General features: G+C 48.3%; 1 protein-coding gene across 1 annotated transcript; it reads right to left on the minus strand.

Annotated features, from left to right (window-relative positions):
- Positions 1-3,592: 3,592 nt before the first annotated feature.
- LOC123060595 (probable serine/threonine-protein kinase PBL18) lies at positions 3,593-8,122 on the minus strand. The gene is made up of 4 exons (XM_044483370.1): positions 7,309-8,122; positions 5,056-6,346; positions 4,141-4,596; positions 3,593-4,040 (listed from the first exon to the last, which is right to left on the minus strand). The coding sequence occupies exons 2-4, from the start codon at positions 6,043-6,045 to the stop codon at positions 3,804-3,806; spliced, it is 1,683 nt and encodes a 560-aa protein (XP_044339305.1). The 5' UTR covers positions 6,046-6,346; positions 7,309-8,122; the 3' UTR covers positions 3,593-3,803.
- Between the last annotated feature and the right edge of the window lie 1,722 nt (positions 8,123-9,844).

Raw genomic sequence — 9,844 nt, forward strand, 5'->3', positions numbered from 1 at the left:
ATATCGCTCACCCAGTCCTTCTTTTAGCACAAGAAAATAAAAGCCCGATTCAAAGTATGAAAACTTTATCCATCACAACTAACCAAATGTCTCACCATAACCACAATACCGTCCTTAATGATAGACTAACAACATTGAAATAATATGGCCGAAAATCCAACCACGTTGGTGACTTATCAGACGACAATTGTTTGATCACTCCACAAATCTCTCCCATTGGAAATCCACTTCAAAAGCCAAGAAATCCAACACCAAAAAAGGAATCCAAATTCAAAGAAATCGACCTTTTGGCGTACCAATCAACTCAATGAAAATGTTCGACAAGAATTTCTCCATATTTGACGGTGTAGTACAACGGGGGTGGCTCATCCACAGGGATGGCCCAAGAGGCCCACTGTGTACCTAACGGCAGTAAGGAGCCCAGAGGAGCAGATGGGCATCCCCAGACCTTCTTGGCCTCCCAAGCCTATGCTGGCGGCGGCCTAGATCGCATCTAACATCAATATTTGAAATCCAAAGGTCATTGGATAAAGCTTGTTGGACCGAGTAGTTTTTCTTGTGGGAGAGGGCGAACATCATAGGTGCAATGTCGCGAGGACGCAATCCAATCAACTACGATAAGTTCTAGAACTCGGTAGAGTGCCCATTACCAATGGTGACAAGACTGGCAACCGCGAAGAGGTCACGGTCCTCATATGAGCACGGTGATCCCATACCAATCCAAGGCTCCTTGGTATCCATCCACTCAAACCAGAGCCAACAAAGACAGAGAGTTGTAGCAAACTTCTCCGGATTGAGCACATCCAAGCCTTCGTGCTTCTTGGGTTTACAAACAAGGTCCCAATTAATTTTGCACTTGCCTCCCGAGACCTTTTCAGTGCCCGCCCAAAGATATGCGCGACGGGTACTATCAATTTCCCTCCTAACTTCCATCGGGGTGTACAAGGGCATAAGATGGTAAATGGCAATGGCGGTGAGGATGGCTTTAACAAGGACACACGACCCGTGTAATCCACATGCCTTCCTTGCCAAGCAGGGAGTTTGCCTGCGACTTTATCCTCCAAGTGCTGAAAATGGATCCTCTCTAGGCGCTTGAACGACAAAGGTAGCCCCAGGTAGCGCATCAGGAACGTGGTGCGCATAGCCAGGAAAGGGTGGATGGCGTAGTCAATGTGAATGTTGTCACATTGAATGGGAGGCACTAGGCTTTTGGAGCAATTAGCAACAAGGTTGGTCACCTCCCCAAAAGAGGCAAGTGTAGTCACGAGGGATGTCCTCCTTAATAGGCTTGACAAAGATGGCATCATCATTGGCATAGAATGAGGTACGGATGGTTGGAGTTCTCCCACGTAGAGGGTGTAGATGCCCTTGGGACGTGTCCTTGTTGAGAAGGTGGTGTAGGGGGTTAATCGCCAAGACAAAGAGAAGCGGGGACAGTGGGTCCCCTTGTTAGAGTTAGAGACCGTGACCATGCTTCAACGGATCATCCACCACACCATTGATCAACGCCCTCGACGAGGCTGTGGGGAGGAGAGCCGAAACCCATTCCCTAAATCTGCTCGGAAAGCATGGTGCCTCAGTAAATCATAAGCAAATCCCATCTCATGGAGTCAAACGGTTTCTTGATGTCGAGCTTGAAAAGCAAGGTTAGAGTTTTGTTGCCATGAAATTATCATGGATGCTCCTCTTCTTTATAAAGGCATTGGACACAAGGTTTGTCATGTGAGGAGCAAGACGGGTAATCATCATTTTTGCAATAATCATGGCAATGGCATGGACGAGGCTAATGGGGCAATAGTCCGAAATGCTCTCCGCCCCATGCTTCTTTGGTATGAGAGCAATGTTCGCCGAGTTAAGCCAATGAAGGCTGGAAGTATGCAAGTTGAAGAAGTGTTTGACCTCGAGCACAACAACATCCTTGATGATCTCCCAAACAATCTTTGAATAAGGCTCCGAAGAAACCATTGGGGCACAGAGCTTTGTCACTAGGAAGATTGAAGATAGTCCATTTGTCCTCTTCCTCCGAGAAGGCAGCCCAAGGTCTGAGAGGACACAAGTGGAAGCTGGGATATTTCTTCAATTAATGTCAATGTGTCGGGGCCGTCCACGTTTGGTGACCTCGGAGAAGTGGTTTTGGATACTTGGTTTTTGTGATCAGGATCGGTAACCCACCTGTTGTTGTGCTTGAGGCTAAAGATGAAATTCTTCCTTCTTCTATGATTGACCCGTAGGTGAAATAAGCGCGTGTTAGCATCTCCGTCCTTGAAATTGGTGAGTGGTGATCCTCGAGCGTTGCCTTTTTCGCGCATGATCAAGCACGACCATACTATTTTCGCGCACGGTCAAGTACAACATACTAACCACTTTTCGTTTGAGCCTTCTTCTAATATCACGTCCCTCGACACTTAAAGTCTATGCTCTTGTGCCACATCAAGTCGGAAAATGACCTCGAGAGCCATGTGAATTTCGACTTTGGTGTGCGCAAAGATGGTGTTGCTCCACTTCCTAAGCTTCTTCTGACCCGTCCTTCTCAGTTTGTGAAAGAGAACATGGTAGGAGTCAACATGATTCACACCTTGGCTCCAAGCCTCCTGAACCACACCCTTGAAATGCTTTAATCCTAGATAGATCTGTGTGATCCCGTGCTCGGGAAATACAAAAAAGAAAAAATGGTACGTTGAGGGGATCGTTCTTTGGGGGGCTTGTGAGAAGTCCTCCTCTGCTAATGTCGCCGGACCCAGGTTAAAAAAGCACGCCTTGATGAAGAACTGCTTGAGGTCTCATGTGGTTCAAGTGGACGGTGCATAAAACAGCACAAGGACCGGCGCCGGTGCGCAAAGGCTCTGTGCAGGGTGGGTGGGCCGGCATGATTCTTCAGCCTCACTCACCAGCATGAGACCTCTGCTGGCGCAGCCACGCGCAATCGCAACGACAGGCACCCCGAGCAACCATCGGCCGGTGCACCACGCCGCCCTGGAACTGTCTACCTGCTTGCTGGTGGCAAACGCGTGCACGCGGTGGCAACTGCTGGCCAGGGAACTGCCACAGCAACGCGTGCCTCAACAACGTCCAGGCCCTCCCACCTTCCGCGTCAGGGCGCCACCGGCAGCGACGGCCAGGACGAACACCCGTCTTCAGCAAAATATCACGGAGATGCAGCAGTAAAACAAACATATCTAAAACCGAAACGTCACCTCGCAACAACAAAATATCACGGAAATGCAGCGGTAAAACAAACAAATCCAAAACCGAAACGTCATATCGCAACAACAAAATATCACGGAAATGCAGCGCTAAAACAAGCATATCTGAAACCGGGCCGTCATCTCGCAACAAAATAAAAAGCACCATGAGGAGTCAGTGGCATGCTGACGAACAAAGGTGCCAATAATTGCGTTAATTAACCACGCACTTGCCCATGATGCTAATGCCGGCGAGTCGGCGGGCTTTCCTCGGCAATCTCTATCTAAATGAGGGACTTCTATAAGAGCAGGCTAATAATCATGACTAACTTCTATCGACGATTTCGACCAATATGAATAATCTGCACTGCGACTGAGCTTAGCAGACAGCGACAGGGAGCAAGAGCCAATGAGATAACACATAGTATAAGTTTGATATGGTATACAACTACTAATAATGTAATAAAAAAGCAAATTGTAGCTCACCTAATAAACATCCGCATCCATCCTAGAATCTTAAAACACGAAATGAAAAGCTTATATCATCTTACGCTAGGCTAGACTAGGGGAGCATACCCAACCGGATAAAATAACGGTCGAAACAATGCTAGATGACTGAGCTCACGCGCTGTGCGATGGCTTCAGTTTCTGAATCCAGTGCTTAAGCCCCTTCTTGTGGTCACTGCTCCTCAGCGCGTCCAGGCAGCCGCCCTGCGACATAACCGACTGGATCTTCTCCAGGGTTTTCACAATCTGCCAGAAATCCGGCCTCTTCTCAGGCTGCAACGCGCAGCACTCCTCAATCAGGGGTCTCACTACTGCTGGGCAGTAATCTTGAGGCTCCATCACTTTCTTGTTCTGAAACAAAACCAAAGGATTTAGTCAAGGAGAGAACGCGTACATCTTCTGATTACGTTCTGCAAAGAAGGCAAACTCACACTCATAATTAAACTCTTACATTATTCGCAACGGCATAAGCCACCTGGACTGGGGAGAGGTTCTCGAAAGGAATTCTTCCGGTCACCATCTCCCACAGCAGCAGTCCAAAGCTATATACATCCACCTTCCGGTTGTACGGCTTGCGCTTTAGCATCTCAGGGGCCATCCAGCGGTACGTGCCCTCATCGTCCACTAGCAGATCACATAACGTTTCCTCGCAGGCAATGCCGAAATCAGCAATCTTCACCTCGAACTTCTCATCAAAAAGGATGTTCTCGGGCTTAATGTCGCGGTGGACAATTCCCTGAGAGTGGATGTACTCCAACCCGCGGGCAATCTCCAGAGCGATGGATATGGTCCTCTCCAGAGGGAGGGGGTGGTGCTCTGGGTTGTGCAGGTATGACCTCAAGGAACCTCCAGGAAGAAGCTCCGTAATAATGTAATAAACCGGTCCACATCTATGAGCCGCTACAAGCTGCATTAAGAAGTTGCCAACAAAATGAAATCAGAAGTTACCAACAAAATGAAATGAGACAAGGTTAATCAATAACGAGGCATGATTCACTAATATTACGGACTGTGGTCAGCTCATATAATAAATAAACTTATTGGTGAATATTTTGAGCACTTGACGGCACACTGAAAATAGCAACGGTGCTTATCCTAAGATAACATCAACTTAATTTTCTTCTTCTGAAGGTGTATAGCAAGTTGGCAGACAATCATGAGTTGATTATAACAAAAGGTTCAAACATCCTCAAAGTATTTTTCTATTGCAAAAAAAGGAGCATGAACGTGCCCGTGTGATTTTATTAGATTGCATGACCACTATAAGGCTAAGGGAGAAAAATCAAACCAAACACTCTGCACTATCTATGCCCAGAGATATAATAAGAAAAACAGTACATCTTGAAAAGTCTGAATGTAATTATACCTTGATCACATTCTTATGATGCAGATGAGACAATGCATTGATCTCAGTGTTATATTGTTTGTCAAGCTTTGCAGCTATTATCCCACCAGCGTCAGGCTTAGGCCGGCGGATAAATTTAAGGGCAACCGGCTTATTGTCGTAAAGTCCTTTGTATAGCCGGCTATGTGCCCCAGAAGCAAACCTATGGCCAACAAGCAGCTTGGTTGGATCAAGTTCCCAATCAACTGTAGATTGCACCGCTTGAGCCATGCTAACCGTACGGCTCCTCACAGTCTCTACTGCACTAACCCTCCTCCTTCCCCCATTGTCAAAGTATCTTCTGGTCCATGAGCTATCCTTCTGAGAATTGTGCTTATCAGAGACCACCGGAGTCGAACACCAATCAGGGCTTGGACCCATATCACACCCTTCCCTGCCCAACGATTTGCCATAGACGCTTTTATCAGATCCCACACGCTTCGGGGGAGGGCTTGTGAACCTCTGACTGCTGGCCCTCGCTTCCCTGAATGTATCTGAAGGCACTACGCTGGGAAGAGGGGACTTGGATCTCAGCTTGTGAGGAGATCCATTAGCCTTTTGATGAAGGTTGGAGCCCTGACTTGTGTGTGCATTATTTAAGTAGCTAAGGAGCATCATCGAGCTTGGGCTCTTGACCAGGCTCCTCGCCCTTGGGGCCTTGGATTTCTCAGACTTTGCCGGAGGGCTCAAAGGAATCTCCAAACTCATCTTCTGCTTGCTGGCCTTCTTCTCATTAGGCTGAAGTGAGGCTCGAAGTGATGGCAAACTAGCAGTATGCTTCAGCGCAGCCACTGTTTCATCATTGCCTCGATCAATGGGCATCGTCACACACTTACTCATGCTCACAAACCTCTGAAGTCTCTGCTCCACATCCCTGCCAAGAGGAGCCACATGCACCCCATGGGAACTAACCCTTGTGTAGACGGTGTGCGAAAACTTAGTCCTCCTAACCCAGGAGGTCTCCGTGTCCATATTGCCGGGAACTAAGAACACGGGGAAACGCTGTCACAAGTGATCAGATTCCAACTTTGGAAGCTTGGATTAGCATGAACCACATGTTGAAGTGAAATTTCGAACAGAAGTCACAAGAAACGCCGCCGGGAGACCTTAGGCCAGGAATCGCAGCGATTCCTCGACCCATTTGCTGCCAAATTCTTGCCGCAAGTTGTAAAAAAGATGGGTGATGCACAAAGAGGTCAAGGGTCTGTTCAGTATCAAACAGATCCCTGAATCTTGCTGAAGAACCCGCGGCAGCCTGGCCTTCTCAAGTATCCTGAAATACAACACGAGGAAGAAAAGATTGTGAGCTGAACTTGGTACGCAACCGGTAGTATTATACGGGCAATTATTGCTTATATAAAATGTCCTGTTCAGCGAATAAAAAACAAAGCAATATTGATCATTATCGGCGGGCATTCATAGTTGAATACTCATTTGTAAATCAATAATGATTTGACTTCTTCTCAAGAATTAGCAGAATACAGGCACGAGCAGTTGGAATAACGCGGTTTTTTGACAGTTGGATTGCAGTGAAGCATTAGAGAAACTGCAGGAGCAAAAATTATGACCCGAACAAGCATCATCCAGACCATTTGATTTTCTAGTGAAGACATCGACTTTTCACGCAACGAGACGTCAGATTATGGGGCAACAATTCTCGCGACAAAAAATGAAAACGCGCAAAGCAAGATCTACTATTCCTTTTACCAAGATTATTATTAAATCCGAACACCCCGCCGGTATTATGACTTCCCAAACCACGACCGGAGAACATCTCAGGATAAGTTCAGACTCGGCAAACAGCACCTGAACTTTTCGACTCGACAATGGAGGGTAGGCAAAAGAAGTTCATCTAGGCAAAAAAAACCGGAGAAATCCAAAAGGCAATGATCCGAAAGCAGACGCAGGCCTCGCACAGATTTGCACAGTAACGGCATCGAAAACCCGAGGCGTACTATGAGCACAATGGTAAAGCAATCCGGAGCAGAGAGCTCGAAGAAACTTGAGCACTAGTAACCGGCGAAAAAGGATCCGCAAACAAACAGCGAACTTGCCTTTGTCAGACGAATGAATTCGATCGAGAAGCACCGAAAGCCGAGCTCACGTCTACGGACACACCAAGATAGACAGCCGACGGCTTTCCAAACGAGCATCCGGAGAGAAGCGGAAGAAGGAGAAAACAATAATCCGAGATGAGATGAGACGTGAGGGAGGAGGAGCAAGAAACCAACCAACCTTCCTTCCTCGAGGCGGCCGGGAGGTTGAGGGAGCCGAATCCGGATCAGAATGCCTGGCTTGCTGGCAGGTTCAGGTCCCAACCTCCTCCCTCTTATCCCCTCCCCTCTTTCCGCGGCGAGCTCGAGTAACAGAACCGAATCTGATCGGCCGAGGAGTCCGGGAGGGCGGGCGGGTGGATATCAGCAGCCAGGACGACGCATTCAAGGCCCGCACCAGAAAGAAAGGAAAGGGGCCCGGCCGCCCGCCCGGCCGCGCTGACACCCTGTCCTCCTCCCTCGCGCGCGGCGGTGGCCCGTGCCGTGTAGCCAGCCGGTGGGGCGCGCGTACGTACGCGGTACGCTGCTCCCCGTACAGCCCCGGGACTCCTGCCTCTCTCCTCTCCTCTCCCCTCCCGAGCGCGCACGGCTCTTCTATCTATACTATACTACCTCTCCTACCCCAACCGCATTCAGAGGAGGACCCGTCCGCGATACGGGAAGTCCCCGGGGGGCACGGCAGCAGAGGGGCACCGCCGCACCGGCTAGGGCGACCCGGTGGTGGGGCTGACAGGTGTCGACGGTGGCATGTGCGGGGATACAGACTACAGAGAACTGTCCAGCAAGATTAGGAAAGGAGTCAGTTTTGGAGGTGGAGGTGGAGGTGGAGGTGGAGGAGGAGTCAATGCCCGCAGCAGAGACAAGCCAGGTGAGGTAGGGGAGGGGAGGGCCGGGCTTGGCTCGCTCGTCCGTTGTGGAGTGTGGGGTGGCGGGCGGAGGTGGACGGAGAGGGACTGCGGGGTTGAGAATGTCGAGCCCTTTCCGCACGAAGAAAGCAGCCGGGCGTTTCTCCTCGGCGGCCTCCCTGACCCCTCCTTTTCCCTTCCCCACATTCTTTGCTGCCATTATTGGTGATGGTGATGGTGATCCCTCGTAAGCTAAGGATGGGATTCTGCGCGTCATAATCCTTAATGCTTTCTTTTTCTGTAAAATGCACAGTACTAGTGTAGCTGCAATTTTTCTGAGGCTGCGGTGGTTTTTAGGCTGAATGATGATATTTGTGAAGTCTGTTTAGGGGTTGTGAGGAGAGTGGGAATTGGTGGATCATTGTAGCTTACTGTTTATGGCAAAAAGGGAGGACCAATTTTTTCAATTGTTCGTCCTTTTGACACGGCTTATTTGGGTCCATGCAACATAAGACTAGGAAGGTTTGCAAGGAAACGGGATGTTGCCGACCTCTGCTTCTGCGAGAAATTTTTGTGCTCATGCTCATGTAGGATTATGTGTGTGTCATGATTCTCTTTTTTTTTCTTGTAACGTGTATTCATCCTTGGGCTGATATTTATTTTGACGATAAAAGGCAGGCGCTCTGCCAGGTTTCATATAGACATGGGAAAACAGAAAGTGTACAAAAGATATTTACAAGACTAAAAAGCTCTAGAAATTACATGCCATTGCCATAGCTAAACCCAACTGGACAAGGTTCTCCCTAACGAGGTAAGCAACATCTAACACCTGTAAAGAGGCGTTCTGGAAAAGCCTTTGATTCCTCTCTTTCCATACATGCCACACACACATAAATGAACACCCTGCCAAAGTGCTTCCGCCTCGAATGTTCTTCTTCCACCAGTCCTCGGGCATGGAAAAAAACCCGGGGCCGAGCTTGGCATGATCGAGGACCAGCCAGCAACGATACCCCAAACGCTTCGGACCAAAAGGCATCCCCGAGAGAGATGCTCGTTTGTTTCAAATTCGGTGTTACACAGACTCCAAACCTCCTCGTGAGGCCAACCATGGACAACAAGATGATCCGCGGTTAGCGCTTTCCGGTGAAGGTGGAGCCAAACGAACAACTTGCACTTTGGCTCAACTTTGGCCTCCCAAATCTTGTGTGCCTCGAAAGGAATCGACACACCTTCAAATTGCACCCTATAGGTTGAAGCCGCGGAGTAGATACCAATCGCCGAAGCCGTCCATGTGATGGCATCTGGAGTAGCCGGGTCAAGATGCACATCTTAAAGAGAAATCCATAGGCCGACAAACTCACAAATTTGAATAATCAGAGAGAAAATTCTGAAGGTTTGTATTCAATGATTATTGTGAAGACCTTCAAAAATAGTGAGACATTTGCGCCGAGCAATAGCAAACATGTATATATAAAGTCTGTTTAGGGGTTGTAAGCAAGAGTAGGAATTGGCTGGATCATAGTATTAGTTTATTGTTTATGGCAATGAAGAAGATAAATACTAGGAATTTACTAAGACTCTTCAATAATAGCATGTTTACAAAAAAACTCTATGGTGTTGACCTCTGCTTGTGCGAGAAATACTTGTTCTCATGATCATATATATCTGTCAGACCCATATACCCTATGTAACCAGTGACCTCACGGCATATTGTCACATGGGTCAAAATGAGACGCCACGAACAAGGGTATAAGGAAGAGGCCACCTGCCAATGTTGACGAGGATACCGGGTTTGGTATTTATGTCTAGTCAAAAGGCTACAAATTTGCAGTAAGAATTGACGACACAACCGCAACCTCATCACCCTGTCCC

Source organism: Triticum aestivum, chromosome 3A (assembly GCF_018294505.1).
Source record: "Triticum aestivum cultivar Chinese Spring chromosome 3A, IWGSC CS RefSeq v2.1, whole genome shotgun sequence".
In the NCBI taxonomy this organism is placed as follows: Eukaryota; Viridiplantae; Streptophyta; class Magnoliopsida; order Poales; family Poaceae; genus Triticum; species Triticum aestivum.

What these genes read in the sequence shown, in the direction of transcription:
- LOC123060595 (XM_044483370.1), bottom strand. Translation starts at nt 6,045, where the DNA reads ATGGACACGGAGACCTCCTGGGTTAGGAGGACTAAGTTTTCGCACACC. An exon ending in ATCATAAGAATGTGATCAAG is followed by an intron (nt 4,597 to 5,055) that starts GTATAATTACAT and finishes TTCTTAATGCAG; the next exon opens with CTTGTAGCGGCTCATAGATG. An exon ending in CTTATGCCGTTGCGAATAAT is followed by an intron (nt 4,041 to 4,140) that starts GTAAGAGTTTAA and finishes GTTTTGTTTCAG; the next exon opens with AACAAGAAAGTGATGGAGCC.